Raw genomic sequence first — 19315 nt, 5'->3', positions numbered from 1 at the left:
CCCCCCCCCCCCCCCAGCAATTCTGCTCAGGGAGGCTTGGTGCAGCAGGTTGAGGAGAGCTCTACCATCCCCAATTATTTGCATATTAATTTCAAAGCTACATGAAACACATTGTAGGCTTTTAATCATATCAACACACAAAAAGGCACTACAAAGTGAAACTACACCTGTTAAACATTTATCCCAACCCCCACATCACACAAAGGAAGCATAAGAAAACAGCATCCATGCTGCTCCTGTGTGCTGAGCCCCCACTTCTGAATTGTAATAACAGGTGCAGAAATAATAATGTGCTGGGCAATCAACTTTTTTCCTCTGATTTGTCAGTTTAGCTTAATAATGCCATTAGGAATGTAAACATTTCTGCAATTTATATTTAAAAGTCAATAAAATAATGGGGTACAGAATTTATCCTTTTTAATTTTTTAAGTAATACATTTGATTATTTTAATCACGTCAGTACTTAACTGGATGGGGTTTAAATATGCATGTAACATCAATTTAATTTGTTTTATTCGTTAGAAAGCTATTGAGTAATACAGCATTATTCTCCTTTAAAAAATTACATTCTGGGGGAAACAGAGTGGAGACACCTCTACTTATTGCTTCTCTTCTTGGAGGTGGGATTCCAGTGCCTTCTGAAGGCCTTTCATTACCAGCGTTTTAAAATGGTAACCAAAGAGGTGAGAACCCAAGACACACTCACTAGATGGCTAACAGTAAAAACAGAGAGTGTTTCCATCCTGTGGATAAACTTTACTGGGGCTACAGTGATAAGACTGTGGTTGGTAAACGCATCAACTATTTTTAAAATGGCGTGAGAGTTTCCCCCAACATAGCAATTCCCACTTGAACAGGATTATTATTGGTGCAGTCATTCGCTACTCTATAATTCTCACCCCTAGGTTTGTGGAGGTGAAAAAGCCAAGTCAAACGTTAGCCTCCACTCTTAACATCCCCTATTCATTTTCAGGTCAGCTACAATGGAAGCAGCTGGAATTCGACTCTCGCCAGTCTGTCCCACCAATTACCTCAACGTGCCCTCTCTCAAGAGAAGTATAATTTGGTCTCCTGGAAAGCAGAGCCCTAGGTCCCCGGAGGATGCCAAAGCCTGCATTTTTTCGGTGGAGCCTGAAATTAGACCATCATCCACACTGCTCCCACCCCTGACTTCTTTGGTGTTTTAAACCCACTCTTTATCCCAATATGGGGAGGGATGCCTTTAAAACAGTACAGTCTCCCAAATAAAATGTTATATAGGTGTAGTGTCCCTTTTAAGTCACTCTTCAACAAAATGCCCTGATTAGTACAGGCAAATGTCTTTAACAAACAAGTAAGAAGAATTTGGAGAAAACTAGGGAACCTGACATGACATAGAATTTAAAGACAAAAACCTCAGAAATGTTAAAGTTTAAATTCTAATCAGAGCATGGTATTGTGACAGAAATGCATCTGCTAATACCTAGAGGCTGCAGGCAAGGCCCTAGGCCAGAGTTCTTTCAGCTCGCTGCAAACAGGAAACTCTCCCAAAGTTTAAGTGGAGCAAACTCTCAAACCATGTTCAAAGCCCAAACCAGTAAACCCAACTTTAAGAAATATTCTTTAGAAGAATAATTTCATTTTACTTAATAAAGTACAAAATAAAGTACTTAATAAAGTACAAAAATGGATATACCTAAGGTGATACAATGTGCCAGTTGATTACAGATTCTGAAACATCAAAAAGCCTCTAACTAGGAAGTTTTCCAAACATTTCCATGCACTAACTTTTTAGCAGGTCACATCATACTTCAAAATATAGTTATTTTACAGAAGTAGCTGTTTCAGCTCTGTCACTAGTCACTTGTGTTTCCTAGTTTACATATAGCTGCTTTTATTAAGGACTGTGATGATTTCCTGAATAGATTACAAATATTTAAATACCTTATGAACATACAGCTCCAAAGCTTTTTTTTTTTCTTTCTTTCTTTACTGTTGCCACACATAACTTTACCCTGTGTCACCTTAGACTTACGTCTGAGGTATTAAGGGCTAAGTGAAAACCAATCAAGTATAGACAAACTCTGGAAGACTGAAATCTAAAACTACCGTTAAACTATATTGACTGTGAAATAGGAGCTTTTTTGTAACCCTGATAATACTGGAGAAACATGAAAAAAAAAACAAAAAAAAAACAAAAAAGCCTAGTAATCTTTTGTGTGTCTGTCCTGAAATTCTCAGTTATAAGACCTGCACTGAGGTTTGTTATGGAAGCAAATACGTCTTTGCTACATTTTCTTATGATAAAAGTAAACTTGATTTTAGCAACTTTTAAAATGGCCAGAATCATTATCTAAAATCTACATATTTTCACTGGATTCAAAGTTAAGATTAAAAAAAAAATTTAACCTCACGATGGTAGGTTGCTGACCATGTTCATGGCCTACATGGTGATTCCAGAGGAATGATGCCAAGGCATTTTTTTTTTTTTTCCTTAGTAGCATCACTGTGATAGAAGTTTCAGGGAGGCCTGGAAACACATTCATACAACATTTACAATAATGAAATATGGCAATGTGTAAAATTCAAATGGGATTTAAAAAAAAAAACACTTAAAAATTAAGTTACAAGGAAGAAATCACTGATTCTCATGCCTCTCCAGTGGTACTGTAATTTTAGTAAAACAAAACAAAACAAAACAGCAAATAGGGGGTGTAATGCAAGCCACATTTTTAGTGGAACAGGAAACAAACAACTATTCAGCATAATTTCCTGTAGATCAGTAGGAAAGGTATTTAAAGACTGCACCAAATATTAGATCTTTTTTCCTGGCCTCTTTTCTCCCCAGTCCTCTTCCCCGTGTTTCAATGTCCTTCCTCCAAATTCTCCTTGAAACAATGCCATCGCCTAGCCCTAGAAGGATGCTTATCAATTATCAGCACGAAATCCAAAATGTTCAGACCTACCAGAAATTAGGGATTAAATAAAATTAACCAAATATGTAACCGATCCACATTTTCTTTCTAAGAAATTAGCCCCAGAGAAATGTTCAAACTGGCATCTGTGAATCTCACGCAGGGATTTTGGAAATTTAATCAGAGGCAGGAGAGCAAGATGTAGCCACAATATCAAGATTAAGCGTCTGGTGAATTTTTACCAGCTTAGTCGTAAAGAACAAAATCAACATGATTTTGTTCAAAGCAATCAAGCACACAAGAAAAGAAAAATAAAAATTTCATTGTTATTTTAAAATGGGTAAATTAAATGCTTTATATGTCAACAATACCAAAAAGTAAGCTTACTAAAAAGACGTTTATCCTGAATAGTATTTTTTTTGATATGTTTTGTTTTCTTCAATCAGTGGGGAATTGAAAGATTTTATTAGTTGTGACCTACACAAATTTTTGCTCTGTAATAGCAGCTAAACAATAATTTTAAAGAGTAATGCTTTTATACCAGCTACTTTCATTTATAATCATGACTCTGAAAATAGCTAAGTATATGAAATACCTTTTTAAAACGCTAACTGCAATTTGCATAGTCGATAGTTGATACACTATTAAAAACTTTAAAGCCCAGTGGCTGCCTGCAGGAGGCTAGAGACTACTGGAATCAAGTGTGAGGTTTGCAAAGAAAGGGCCATATGTAAATTATACTGGAAAATATTATTACTGGTATTATTTAAATATTAAGCTTTTTATGTTAGCACTTCCTGCGGTACGTGGGGGAAAAAAGCTGAACACTCTATATCCTAATTTTTACTTAAAAAAAATTCAGGTGGCTGACTGACATTGTCTCTTCTTCATAGCTAAACTTTTTTCTAAGAATGCATTCCCAACTGAAATGATTCTGATATTAAAATGTTCCTTTTTTTTTCATCTGAAGCAGGAATCATGAAATTATTTTACTTTTTGGCCCCGATATCACAAATAATCAACATCCATTTTCATCTCTGAACTTCAGGGAGTTGAAAAGCTGCATAATATGACCAACAGTCAGAATATAAACATGGAGAGCTCATTACCATTTACTTTCTGAGATTTGATGACTTGACAAATAACTATTTCAAAACAACTAGTTTGAAACATGGTCTGAAGCTTGTTAGTATAAAGCAAAAAGAGCAATTACAATAATTATAGGTTTCTCTATACGGTTTAACACATGCACATGCTGGCGAGAGATGATGATGTGATCTTAAATTACCATTAGGAGGAAATTTCGCCACTTTTGTTTTCAATTTCATTTGCCATAATTTTATCTTTGTGGAATTGGCTTTATTTTTAGGTATGTGGAAATTTGACCAAATAATTACTTATTAAAATTCTTATTCAATGAATAAGAAGATGGGAGCGGTTACAATAAAAAAAAAAAAAAAATCAACATGTCCAGCAAGAACTATACTTACTGTGGACCAGGTAAAGCCTGATACTGCTCATAGCCTGAAGGAGGACACGGCAGCACAATATGATGGAAGCTTACACTCACAACACAGAAAATAAACTGGACTTATTTTCTCTGCAAAGAGCCTCTCTGCCCGTAGTTAAGAAGTAATGCTTTCACAGTTTTTATTTAGCTGAAAATGGGATTCATGTGTATTTAAACATCTAACCCATAAAGAAAAGAAATCATGAAAATGATTGGGTTAAGTTTTGGTATTAAACTCTCACCTGAGGAGGAGCTGATTTTCAAAAATACGTTCTGGTTTATATTCAAGATTTATTCTCTGAGAGTTTTAATGTTATGATATTTTGTAGGTGATGGCTTCCTAGAGTCCACACTTCAAGACCAGCTCCAGTGGTTCACAGAAAGAAGAAAACACTTTGTGTGGGATATGGCCATAGAAACACTTCATAACTTAAGGTAATAGAAAATTTACATTTTTCTTTGTCTGTCCTAAAATACCACTGCCTTTACTATTTCTCTTGCTAGGGAGTTAGAGGGAAACTGATTTCATAATTCCTATAGGTGCCAGTTCAAAAAGAAGAAATCATAATTGTTGCAATGCTTAATTGCACTCTCCCAACAACCTAAAATCACAGTGTTTTGGAATGATTTTACATTTTTCTTCTTTTGTTTATTCACAGGGAAAACCTGCTTCCTCTGGCCTCTCTCAGTTCAGAGAGTTCAAACTGAATTTAAACAAGTAATTGACTTGTCACTGGGAAAAAAAAGAAGGAATTCAGTGCTGTGTTGTCTTCAGAGGAAAGCTTGTGTAACAAATAGCTGATCACACTTAACTCCCAACAATTTGAGTTAAAACACACATCGGTCATATGCGCACATACACACAAAAATGCACAGATACCCAAACCCAAAACAACAAGCGAAACTCAAGAAATGTAAAGTCTCTTCGATAGGCATTTTGAACAATTAACTCATGGCATACACAATCTCCACAAGATGTCTGGCACCAAATCAAAAGCCGCTGAATGCAGAATTACAGCCAGTACAATACACACTGTAGAATAAACAAAAATCTGCTTCCCCAGTGTATGCATGAAGGCATTTTTAAAAAATGGTATAGAACCGGCCCCGTCCAAAGAACACTTACAACTGGACTTTGCTGTCCGTTTCATAAGGCTAAAATGAAGAACTGGTAACCATTCCTGGTTTCAAAAGCTTTCTGCTAGTGTTCCAAATGGTTATTTCTTCTAACTATAATGTATGTACAATTTGCTTCTTTCTAGTGTTTGAATCAATAGAGATACACATCACCAGATTTGTTTTTAATAAACGCCTTAAAACAGTTCCTATAAATACATTTCCTGTGACAGAGTGATCTTGATTTTATGAGTACCATCCTCTCAAAAAAAAAAAAAATCTAACAACCAAAATATTTGGCAACTGAGAGGGCATATTAGTGATATGATGTCATATTCAGCATTTTCTTATGATAGAGGCAACTGGCAAGCTGTGGGAATGGAATACAGATTTTTTAAAAATTCCTGTTGGCTAAAAGGGAGTTAAAATGTCCAAAACTTAAACTAAAATTTGGTCAGTTCAGACAATCAGGACAGAAAATTGACAATTCACATATAAAAATCACATCACTGGCAATTCCTAAAGATAAAAACCACAGAAACTTATATTCATTGTAATTCTCTTCTACTGCATAAGGGTCACATAATCCCTGCAGCTATTTGATTGCTTCTGAGGCACTTTTTCCTGCTATGATAGCATCATTCACCAAATTTTCATTAGAAGTGCTTTAAAATTAAAGGTGCTGCCTAACCATGTTATATATGGGAATTTCAAAAAGATAATAGGCCTTAAGAACTATACATGAGTAACTACCAATTGCAAATTAGGCACTTGTTTAAAAAAAGGAAGTTACATAATCCTAATATTTATGTTTACAAATTTAACCACTTTACTGGATCAGTTCACAACATAAGCCATTTGTTTTAAAATTATATTTCCCTTACCACACTTTAATGTTCTTCTAATTACACACTATGCTCTCTTTTAAAAAAAGATAAAAACTGGATAGTTTTACAAACTTTTGACAATTTGCTCGCATTTTTAAGTGACCAAGAAATAAAAGTAAACGATACTATTTCAGCAGTGGCCCATTCATAAAATTGGTTTCTTGAATGAAATTATTAATCTTCCTAAACCAAACTGCATCCTGAAACACTTGTGTATGTGTATGCATCCCAGTATATGCTCAGCTAAATAGAACTATTATGCATACACAGGGAAGTATACAGACTCATGCATACACCGTCACATACACATGTTTTAATTCGTTTGCGCCAATCGCTACAGCTGAATTGGGCCTTCGTGAAAGCTCTGATCGGTCCCTTTTGGCCCAACTATCACACTCTGATTAAGATCAATCCAAATGGAAGTTCAAAGTACACAGAGAGCAGTTTGTAAATGGCTGCTTTTCACTCCCCCCAATCTTCTTTTTCTATTTTAAAATAATAAATTTCTGTCTCTCTCTCCCCCAACAAATCTTCCAAAGAGCCCCACATACCGATTTGAAAATACTGAAATCCTTTTCCTTCAGAGAACCCAGCCGAACGGGGGAAAAAAAAAATAAACCTCCAGATGGCAAGTATAAACCTTCTGCTGGGGTTATGCACAAAATACCAGGCACATTTTTTTTTTTTTTAAATAAAGAGTTTCTGTTGAAGGGGGAAAATTGAGTAAAGAAGCCACACAACACATATAACTTACAACAATATTGCTATGTGCATAGATTTTTTTTTCTTTTTGGTTTAAAAAAAATTAAACTTCTATAATCTACTTCTTAGATGTCTCTGTTCTAGGTCTTTGCTCTTTTTTAACCTTTCAGATTCTCTCCACTGAATCCACTTCACTTTAGCTTCCAACTTAGTAAGACTAGATATCACAAGACCTCAGTCCAGGGAGAAACTTACCCCACATTTCCTCTCAGCCTAACTTGGGCTGTCTCAATTCTGCTCCTCATATCTGCTTTTCCTTTCAAACAGTCATTTGGAAGGAGCAAGAATTTTCCAAAAGTCCCCCCCCCCACCCCCCCCATATCTTACCACCTTCCAACTTTACCTGACTGCAAACTTTCGCTCTGGGAGCCACTTTCTAAAGCTCTGAAACCCCCTGTTTTTCTGCTCTGGGAGAAAAAAAAAAAAATTTTTTTTTTCCCCAAAAGAAAAGGCAACCAGAATATCCTAAGATTGGCAAGTGAGACCTATTTCACGGCACCAAGGAAGGTGCGGCAGTCCTGCACAACTCTGCAAACAGTGACCCCCGCCTAGGATGCTCATCCCTGCGACAATAAAACTTGTCAAAAAATCCCCCTCGCAGCCCGCGTCCGCTTACCGCTTTCCCATTATAGTAGTACATCAAAGAGTTGCCGCCCATGCCCGGGATTGTGTATGCGCAGTACATGGTCTCGGAATCTTTTTTCTCCTCAGTACCACTCTAACAACTTTTATTTCAAACTCGCTGTCCCTTTTTTCACAACAATTCCTTCAGTTGCATTTTCCCATATGGCCGGGCCAAGCGTGGTGAATATGCAAAGCAGGAAGAGACCATTCCTGGCGGGCGGGGGAGGCCGCCGCGCTGCTGTCAGACGCTCAAGTTCGCGCAGCGGAGCTGGAAGGCAGCCCGGCCTTGATGCAGCTCTCAATCCTAATGCATACGCGGGATCGATTCAACTTTTCCGAGGGGTTTTTATCAGTTCCTCCAATAATGCCGATTCTTACAAATTTCTGCAGTCTTCCCTCCCCCCCCCTTCTTTTCTTTCTTTTTCTTTTCCTTTTTTTTCCCCTTTTCTTTTTCTTTCCTTTTTTTTTTTTAATTTTTTTTTTGTTCTAGGCACCCTTTTCTTCTCTAAAATTTCCACTCAACTGCCTTAGGGTAAAAGTGGAACAGGGTCCATTATTGAGCAGAATACAAATGCAGTTAATTGACTCCCCCTCTCTCTCTCTCCCTCTCTTTCTTTTTTGTTTTAATTTGATTAAAAAGCGAGTGGCAGGAAGGGAATCGTATGATGCACATCTAATAACTCTGCCATCTGTCTCTGCTGCTGGCTAGCTCCCAGCATTGTACGCAGCTGCCTGAGAACTCGACTCGGAGAAAGGGGAGGGAAAGGGGAGGGGGGGGGGAGAACACAAAACCACAACCCACCACGTCTCTGACCTCGCTCCAAAGGAGAGAGGGGGCAGTGTTTTCTGACTGCTTGGTCAACAACCTACAAAACGGGGTTGCGGAATGAAACAGAGTAACAGTGCGGCCCGCCCAGGGCTCTGCGACCCTCCGCTTCCCCGGAACCGGTGGGCGGGGGGCCGCCCGTGAACTTCACCTCGCCACGCCGCGGTCCGCCGCGTGTCCAAAGGCCGGCCGGCAGAATAGAAAGGGACGATGCTCCCCCTCGCTGCGCCCGGGCACCCCGCACGGCCACATCCTCAGTCTGGAGTTTCGGAGGTTTCGCTGTGCCTTTGGATTATCTACCACCCACTTAACGCTGTTTGTTTGCTGGGTTCTAAAGCAAGAGTTTATTGGTACATCCGAACCTCCGAATGACTTACAGCTGTCAGTTCCTAAAAAGGCACCTCTGACACCACATTTTCAGAATTTTGCATCATCCCAAGGAGCCCAATTCTGTACAAATATTTAAGCCAACCTTCCACGTTTGTAAGGTTTTGATAAACTTTAAGTGATTAAGGCGAAAAATCTTCCTCCACCTTTATTGATTACAACTGAACAATAGATTCTTTTCTAGATCACAACGTTTCTAACAAGCACGTGAATATATTAACGTGTTTTATTTTTAAATATTATATCATCCAACAAAAAGGGGGGGAAGGAACACACACACACAAAAAAAAAGGAAAGAAAGAAAGGGGAGGGGGAGGGGGTAGAGGAGACGGGTTGACTTGAGCTTGCCAAATTCAGAGCATCCCAGGAAAGGAGGGCCTCTGGGAATCGATCCCAAATGAAACTAAATCATTTGCATATGCCGAAGCAAATGCCACCCAAGCATACATCTATTCTCAAGATTCAACTTTAATAATTCAAAGCACCTATTTCCTTACAATTCAACATGGTAACAAAACACATACAGTATTCATAAACAAGGGGGGGACCGCGGTGTTGGTTCTGAAGAGCAAAGCCTTAGCTTCATGGTGGAAAGTTTCTCCCACACTCTAAAATAAACACACACACACACACACACACACACACCCGCACAGACACACATATAGCGAAGGCCCAGAGGTTTGTCTAACTCACTTGCTCTGCATTTATTCCGAGGGTCCCCAGAGGTTTGTGTAAACAGTACTTGAATTATAATCACACATTTCATTCAAATTTCATGCTTTGAGGATTTTTTCCTCATTAGAACAGTTAGTTGTCAATCTGACAGGATCACATTTGTAACCTTTAAACCACCCTCAGTGTTTCATACATAAGGCCAGGGTACTCACCTACGAAAGGAGAGTATGTAAAAACCAGGGTGCAGAAAAGAGGCTGGAATTTAAAGAAGAGAGAAGTTGGGGGTTTTATTTTTGTTACTCCTTTGTTGTTTCTTATGGAAACCCCTTATTTAGGAGGTTGTGTCTAGATCCTGTTCAACTTTCTCATAGATGGACTGCTAGGAAGACTTCCGAACTATTTTGATAAATAATCATTCTGCTTCATCTACATTAAGTGCCTCATCTTGCAAACATATAAATGCCTTTCTATTAATTATGTAAGTATAAATAAAAATTTCATACTTTAATGAGCAACAATTAATATTTTAAATATTGAAGCTTTCATTGCTTTTAAATATATTGTGAACATGTGCATAAATAAATATTTTTAATCTGATAAGGTGAAAGAGATTTTTAAACCCTGACAAATCAGCACATGGGACTCGAAAAATTAAAATGGTACTAGAACATTAAGCTTCTGGGCTTCATTAGCTAATGAAAAAGAGCCTGAAATTTCAAAAGTATAAATTTGCAACAATTAATAAAGATACACTTGTTTGAAAGATGATCTATGTGTTATAACCATCGAGACACTGAAGGTATTATCATCCACTGATGTTCAGGTTTTGGGTTGTTGACCTTGGAGTACATTTCAATCACAGAACTCAAGTCAGTGGCTTGTCTTGTCTTGTCAACTGAGACATTTCTGCGAATTCAGACTTTGAAGTTTCCTTTGTGACAGAAATATCACCCATGATAAATTTTTAGTGTGATGCGTGGGGAGTTAGCACAGAAGTATAAGAACAACCAAAGCTATATGCATGAATCCATGTGTTTCATAATAAATTTAAAAGAAGTCTCAATCATAGCAGCCAATTTTTAAGGGACACTGACCTGATCTGTTTGCTTCATCGTGTATACTTAGGCAAATTACCTAATAGGCCAAGAGTCCTTTGTTACCACCGAAATGACAGGGAATAGAAGTTAGCCACACAAAAGAGGGAGCCACCACTCTCCCTGGTGGTCAGCTGAAAACACCACTGAGGACACTCAGGGTAGGCAGCGTCTGCCATTCTTGGGGAAAAAATTCTTCCCAGTAAAACTACTGTTTAGAAGTACTGACCACTTAATATCCATCCACATTATTCTGACCTTCTTCTATAATTTGAAGTTTACAGTTCTTTCCTCACTTTCCAAAAAGTCCTTGACAGATATATTTGGAGAAGAGGAGAACTGGGGGCACACGTATAGAGTTGTCACAAGAAATCTGGAGGCTATCTGACCAGAGATCCCCAATGCACGTGTCCAGTATCACCTACAAGGTGGACATTCATAAAAACTTGCTGAAAGGATGCATGAATGAAAGAATGAATGGCCTCATTAAAGAATAAGTTCTATACCACTTGAGTGAACGGCCTTGGATTTTTGTATTCATTCAATCATTTCACAAACAATTGTTTAATGATTCCCAACTTTGTATTGAGTTGTACTGACACATAGAACACTCTTCCTGCTCTCAGACGCCTGACCACATGGCTGAGGAGATGGAGCCTGTGCCCTTGAATAAGATGGAAAGATACGACTAAAGTCTAATGTTTTCATTGTTAAGTAGGTACAATCACACATCTATTCAACAGACAACAAACTGTCACACAGTAAGGAACTGAACTATTCCTTCTCAACCACAGATCTCATTAAATTCTACCTTTTTTTTCTGAATAATGACTATATTATGCAGTTCCTAAAAAGTCCAAGTAAACCTAATAAATACATACACATGACCTTGTACATCACCCAGAATGAGGCAGGTACTCAATAAATGAGTGGAATGGATGAAGGTCATTTGAAGGGAGTGTCATTTTCCCCCACCCCCAGGGTATAACTTGGTAGTATGGGCATAACTCCATGTTTCTGTTCAAGTCACTGAACACCTAAACTTTCCCTGTTTTCATACAATACTTGCTTACTTCAACAATGCTGTTCTCTTTTGCCCAGCACAGGTGAATTTAGCTAAACATTATACCCCAAGGAAAAAAGTAATAGTCATCAATATATAGTGATTACCTAACAAAATGGGAACAAGCACACCTATAAATTAAATAACCACCTTAGGTAAATGTGTACCCCATCAAAAAATTTGATAATAGAACAGTTAACTAACACATGTAGAGTGATATACAATTTAAAGAACACACCATTGCCTACAGTTAATCTTCATAACCAGTACTCTGTGACAGGTATTACCATTCCTACTTTAAAGACAGAGAATTAAGGCACAAAGAACCTTACATGACATTTCATAGATCACAAAGTTGCTAAGGCAGTGGGATAAGGACGTGAGCAAAGTTCTAAAACCCCAAGGGCTTAAATGTGAGGGTCAGACATAGCTGTCTGAGAATTACAACCTTAACACTTGGTCACAGTGTGATGGTGGCCACGTCGCATCACAGGTCTGGGTTTTAGTTCCCTCATTTTAGCACCAGCACTTCTTTTGAGAAGCAAAGATGAGAGGGCACCTAGTTCAGCGTATCATCGACATGTTAGAAATGAGAGTGCTTTTCCTGGTCCCTCCACTGCTGCTTCCTCTACAAGAAAAGTGCCTTAGAGAACAGTGGGAAAATGACCTCCACCCAAAACAGACTTTGGTGACACAAGTCTACTACAGGACCATGCTACACTCTTCACCATTAAGCAAAGGTACCAAATCACAAAGCCTTGTGGGGTGCCCACCACAACTGACATGAGGAACCAGTAGGTGTAGTTAGATACTTGAAGATATATTTCTGTTGATGCTTTAAGATCAAAATCTATGTCTTCATATTTACACACAAATGATTGGCAAAGTTTGTCAAGTCAGGGAAAGGAGGTTATCTAAGCTACCCTTACCCATTGAAAAAAAGAGTTATTACTCAGTTTAATTTTTTCAGATGCTGAACAACTGGGTTTTTCTGCTCTCTAGTAGAAGTCACTAGAAAGAAGAAATTTAATTCATAAGGTAAATAATGCTGGTGTTTAGTCAGTGACTGCATATACATGGATTGTTAATTTTAATAAATTTTAACAAATGATGATAGCTTACACCTAAGGAGGGGTTGATTTTGAAGGTCCACCTCAAATTGCAATGACAGAAATCCTTAGTAAGTATGAGTACAACTTTCGTAGAAGATTTAATTACCCTAAGGAGGATACAGACACACAGACACACACACACAGAGTTAAAAATAATTTTTCCTGATATCTGTGACTTGAGACAGTCCTGCAGCCTAGCAGTGAACACCAATCAAGTTCCCGTATGTATATTCTCATATTTCTTTGTATTGAGATCTTTCGAATGTAAAATCACTGTTTTCTTAGTAAGTGAGTAAGCTTTTTTTCTTTTTTAATGATTTTCCTCAATTGGAATCCTAATTACCTAAACTTTTTTTTTTTTCCAAAACACACATTCATCTGGGGGAAATACTTATCTCGGATAAATATACTTGTCAGACGAATATAAAAATATTTATCTGAGGTAAATCCGTATTACATGAAGAACAGAGATACAACACAAACCACCTGCTTCTTCTCAGTGGCATAAACTTATTCTCTTGGCAGCATTTAGATATTATCAGGTACAATAGTTTTAAGTATTTGTACGGTTCAAATATAGACAAGTTCAGTTTGGAAGATCTTTTTATCACAGAAAAGCATCAAATGATCAGTTAAGACTATGAAATCTAATTTCTATTTGTGACGTTATCAGTGATTTCATACCGTTATCTTGAATTGGATACTTTTATATGGCTTGGGTTCATATGCAGATGTCCCAATGGTTTATCACATGATCAAATATTTATTTTCTTCCTGGCTGGTCAGATAGCTTGTAGTCATATTGATTATAATGTAATTCACATTGATTACTAAGGTAAGCAATGTGGGCTATTTTTAACCAGACTTGTGTTCCGTAAATATTTGACTTCTACCTTTCTGTGGCAGTATTTCTCTTCAGGAGAAAGAGGCAGTTTCTTATTTTGCTTTAAACAGTATTATGAAGGCTCACACAGACATAATAGTGTTTCGGTGACAGATGACAGCATGCAAAGTAAATGTAAAAACCAAGTTCCCAAATTCTTGTCTCCAGTTAGATCTGGATTAGAGTCATTTCCCCACTCTTCCACACATTTTCTCATTTCTGTGGTGAAGAATGCAATGAGTATGCCATTACCCACATGGACATCATACCTATGAAATTCAACAACCAAAGATATTAACATGGAATCAGCCTGCAGACTGGCGAACATGTATCTAATGGCATGTGTGATGTGGTGAAGTGAAATAGTAAGTTGCAAATAGATTTTTGTGTGTAATTACAATGGAAACTGCATGCTTGACTCCACCTGAAGTTCACTTCTTCCTTCCTCAATTTCACGCAAAGACCCATACTTGCAGAAGTCATACATTAATTCTACCAAATCTCTGAAATATTAAATGAAATTAGAAAAAAAGAGTACAAGTTGATACTTCTGGTGACTAAAGGAGATGTTTTAGTTAGGGGGAAAAAATTGCTTCTTATTTGTCTCTAGTACATCAATCTCTTTCCCCTGGGATAAGTGGGATGTTCTTTGAAAAAAAAAAATTCCTTTACCCTAACCCAGTGTAAATCCATAGCCAGTCTCCAAGTTTGATACAAAAACAAACCATTTCTATTTTAGTGCAATGAGGAAGCATCACCCTGGACAATATAAAAACAGAGACGGAGGAAGTTGACTCAGATCGCAGCACTTTCCAGATGAAGAGAGCTAGCAGGCTTACCACAATCACCTGAAGCAGATGAAATAAGACGCAACTGTTTTTTCCGTCTCATTGGTGCACGTGTAAAAATGAATTCCCAAAAAGTTAAAGGGGGGAAATCCTGGGTATGTTTGTTTGTCTGGATGAAGGATTCCATTTGAGAAACTTTTGACAAAATGGACTGATGAAGCAGATTGGAATCTGGGCACAGGATGTACACAATTTTTGAAAATTTGCGAATAAATACTGGGCTTCCCAATGCATTGCTCAATGATCAGAGGGAAATGTGATATCACAATGAAAACCATTTCCATTCTAAATAGAATAATTGTCTAGGGTTTGTCAACCCTCTTTGGGGTGGAAATTCTAACAATTTCCTGAGGTTCTAAACTGTTGATTACATTTAATTGTTTGACATCGTCCAACAAGTAGAACAACGAATTGCTGGGCAGAGAACAAACAATTTTCAAATACTTTAATGGTTCTCCCTGATAAACACTTGAAATAAAAAAGAGTAGGTAAAGAGAATGAAAACAGTAAGTTTTAAAATGGAAGTGAGTGACCATACAAGAATTAGCATCCTATGCACATCCGTTACTAAAGTGCCTATTTCACATGCCTGTTTCATAAAAGTTTTGCCCAAAATATCCTCTTGTGTAACTGGAAACCAGCCACTTTGAGCAAGAATTAAGGTTATTTCAAAGGGAAAGGAGTAGCAGATTTAATTTCCCTCAAGGCCAGCCCACAGCCTAAAAGCTTAAGTCCATTCCTGACCTGTTGTGCTCTTTAACTCAATATGACCTTGAGTTTTAGCTACTTAGTTTTAAAAAATAAATGATCTCTTCGCTCTGTTCATCATAAGCTCTGGAGTATTTCCTCCACGTGCACACACAGAGATGACCATGATGGGACAGGTGGGTCAGGTTTTATATCCTCATCCATTAACAGAAAAGAGCTTGTGGCAAATCTCATGCGCAAGCAAAAGACATTTTCAAGGAAGTTTTACAAGGGGTAACATGCAATTAAGGGCAATCTGAGGATTCTACTAGATACAATGGAAATGAATTCATAGGCTCTCCTTGACACAAACAGCAATGAAATTAGTATTGTTTGGCAAAAAATTTGATATTGATATATTTTGGCTTCTAACATAGGCCAACCGTATCAGGAATAGGTGAAGGCTTCCCAAAGTCATATGGCAGTAATAGTCTTATTTCCACTCATTCATGGTTGGGTAAAAACTGATTTAAAAGGATGTCTTCATAATCATAACTAGAATTATTGTTAACAGTGCTAAATTGCCAAATTATGGTGCTTATAAATGAGAGGCATGAATTTGCCTCTATTTGTTTCCTAAAACGTCAGTCCCCATTTTGCCTTCTCCGAACAAGATTATCAAATGCATTCTGAACCTAACACGACTTAAATGCTACTTAATATGAGTCCAAATTCTGAACAGGTCGACTCTCCCACCCTTACCCCCAGTTGGAGGTTTTCCTTTACTGCAGAATGTGGCATGTTCCCCAATTTCTGTTCAGAGCCTGCAAGCCATGTTCTTTATGTGATCTGAGCACCTACTACTTCCCGCTCCCATAGCAAAAATGTGTTGTGTCCAAGGGAAACTCCTCAAGCCATACCCATTTTGTGCATGGGCTATGTCCTTGGAACTTGCCAGCAGTGTGATCTTTGATCAATTTCTCATACTTTTTGCAATAAAAATAGGCACACTTAAAATTGCTGTGTGTATAAGGTTTTCTCAGAGTCCAGAATTTCTGTATTGAGTCACTAATAGTACAGTTATAAAACAAGTGACCATGTTTCATGATAAATAAATATTAAACATTGAAAAGTAAAAAAATAAATAAATAAATACTCTTTTCTTAATGAATTCCAAAAGAGCTAGTTTCTGATTCTCCAATCACATATTTGGGGATGAGACCTCCATCCCCATTGCCTGCTCCCTTGTACTTGTTAGAGAAAGCAGTAGAATGTGGAGGCCAGAAACCAAGATGTTGGTTTGAGTTCTGGCTTAATTTCTAACTAGCTCTCTAAGCCTGAGTGAGTTCTGGCTTTATCTAGATCTCAGTTTCTTTATAAATAAATATGCTTCAAATAAATAACTGTTAAATTGTGATCATGACGGGTTTTTTTTTCCCCCAAGTTTGAAATTCTGCGATTTGCGGTTTTATTATAATGAAATATGTGGACAATCAATCTCTAAAAATATGAAGACAATCAAAAATTGTTTCTACAGTTTATTAAGCAAAAGTCCAACTGTAGGGAAAATATACACAGAAGCTACTAGAAAGAAGTTCAGTTGCATGCATCTGTGGCCTCTGTCTTAATCTGCCAGATCTGCAACTCTCCACACAGGGTGACATCAAGTTCTGTAGTTACATCCAGATAAGGACCATTCTAGATCCTCTGGATTCTCCAGCAAAGTTTAGTGCCATAAACTGTTGCGAAGTAAATCATGCAGCTACTTTATTGCCCCTAAATATTATACATTTATAAAGAGTAGAGACCAAGATTTAACTTTCTCTGTCCCACCCTCTAACAACATAAGACATACTTAATAAGAGCTTAATCACATTTTGCTCATTGAGTGAATGAGGAACAAAAAGGAATTTATTTCCTTCCTTTCCCCAATGACAGAAATCATCAAGTCCAGAATCGTCAGGAAAAGACATCATAGTTAGCCTTACTGAGTTCAATTTGAGAATACGTCAGGCTTTCATGAAATAGACATTTTCAAATAGAACTACACTTTTTCTGATAAAACACGGACATACACAGTTATGTAAATTGCTCCCCTACAGTTTTAAGTTTTCTAATGGTTATTTTTGGTGTCATGAGCCTGGCCTTTCTCTCACCTGGATTATAAATGGCTGAAGATTAGGGACGGACCAAGGTTTATTTGTTGGGCTGGCAGAGAGCAGATTCATTTACACTTACACCTCACAGAAGGGGGCTTGGAGGATCTCATTTATCTTCCTTTCTTCTCTATAGAGCGGCTATTTTCTCAATGGAATAATTAATAGTGCCAGCAATATGCCAAAGATATAAAAATGGATACATGCATGCACTGTCACTTTTGAGAAGTGATACTGTTGTGCCAATTAGTGTACGTGTAGTGTGATGCAGACTCCTGTTTGTTTTCTGTATCCTTTAATTTTCCTTGCTAAATCCACCTTACTTATTTAATCTATATTCTACTTTCAAAATTCAATTTGATAAACATTTTCTTAGAGGGACAACAGATCCTCCTATGGCTAGACATTATTTCCTAATGACGTGGAGGAAAACAAAACAAAGAAACAGGTGCTTTCCATGTCATTTCCACATATTTAACTTTTTTTTTTTCTTTTGTCCTTTCCAAAACATTCCATTTAACTCGATTTTAAGCACTACGGAAACAAAAAACTTTTAAGAAAGATGTCATTTTGTTTCACGGGTAACAAAAATATGATATGCCGAGGACAAAAAACCTGACAATTACAGTAAATTCTGTGGTTGACTTTATGTCTAAATTATATATTTTATTGTTATCATGGACCGTGGGATCACATCAATTGCTGGGCTTTTGAGACGCACAGCCTCAAAAAAAAAAAAAAGCAAAGCAGCACAGCCTCTGTTTTTATTAGTTCACAAGGTGGATCAAGGTGTTGGGACCCTACAGAGCATTATAAAGTGAAGTTTTGCTTAGGGAATACAGTCAGTGATATTGTAGTAGCATTGTATGATGATATGATGACAGATGGCTAAACTTGCGGTGAGCACAGCATAAGATATAAAGATGTCCAATCCCTATGTTGTACACCTGAAATTAATGAAACATTGTATGTCAACCATGCTAAAAATTATTTTTAATGAGGTTTTGCTTCAACAACTACCTGTGGCCATGTAAATCTTCACGATGGTAGGAACTTTGGTCTACTGCTATGCAACTTCTAGGAATACTGGCACGTAGTAGGGGTGCAATAAGTATTTGCTGACTTGCTTTGATACTTAAGCCTTGTGTTGATTCAATGCTAACTGGGGATATAATGATGTAGGAACATCAACTGCCTCCCACAACTTCTGGCTGAAATAGGGTTCCTTAACTTTTGGAGAGCTCTAGACCCCTTTCAGCAATATGATAAAAAATTACACTCTCTGTCTCTAGTTATCTCTGTGATACACGTATTTGATGACAGAAATTTTGTTGCAAAGAATTCTAAAATAAAGACTGGTTTGAAATATACTTGAGATCTGGATAAGCAGAAGTTGTATCTTTTACGAAACAGGATTAATGCCTCAGGTCTACCTAAAACTTACTAAGTAAATACAAATAATTAATACAGTTTTGTAATTCTTAACCAAGGAGTAATTTAGTCTGAATGCATTATGCTAAAAGTTATCAGTTCAGTTATTTATTACTTTTTTAAAAAAATTCTTTTTTTAAACGTTTCATTTTTGAAAGAGACAGAGACAGAGAGAGAGAGAGTGAACAGGGCAGAAGGGCAGAGAGAGACGGAGACACAGAATGTGAAACAGGCTCCAGGCTCTGAGCTGTCAGCACAGAGCCCGACGTGGGGCTCGAACTCACGGACTGCAAAATCATGACCTGAGCCAAAGTCCAATGCTTAACTGCCTGAGCGACCCAGGCTCCCCTGTGTAGTCCT

General features: G+C 37.5%; 1 protein-coding gene across 6 annotated transcripts in view; it reads right to left on the bottom strand.

Annotated features, from left to right (window-relative positions):
- The window catches only part of TCF4 (transcription factor 4), a 354008-nt gene that overhangs the window by 90279 nt on the left and 244414 nt on the right, over nucleotides 1–19315 (bottom strand). For 4 of the 6 annotated variants that reach the window (XM_077777710.1, XM_077777711.1, XM_077777713.1 and 1 more), the window contains exon 1: nucleotides 7786–8240. The exons of the other annotated variants lie outside the window; for them this stretch is intronic. In XM_077777710.1, coding sequence (XP_077633836.1) covers nucleotides 7786–7854 — 69 coding nt within the window. In that variant the 5' untranslated portion in view covers nucleotides 7855–8240. Of the gene's footprint in view, nucleotides 1–7785; nucleotides 8241–19315 lie in introns of those variants that run through there. 6 annotated transcript variants of the gene reach the window in all.

This window comes from Crocuta crocuta, unplaced genomic scaffold, assembly GCF_008692635.1.
Source record: "Crocuta crocuta isolate KB4526 unplaced genomic scaffold, BGI_CrCroc_1.0 scaffold36, whole genome shotgun sequence".
NCBI classification, from domain to species: Eukaryota; Metazoa; Chordata; class Mammalia; order Carnivora; family Hyaenidae; genus Crocuta; species Crocuta crocuta.
Note: the sequence above shows the minus strand (reverse complement) of the source record. Positions and strands in the feature narration are given on the sequence as shown.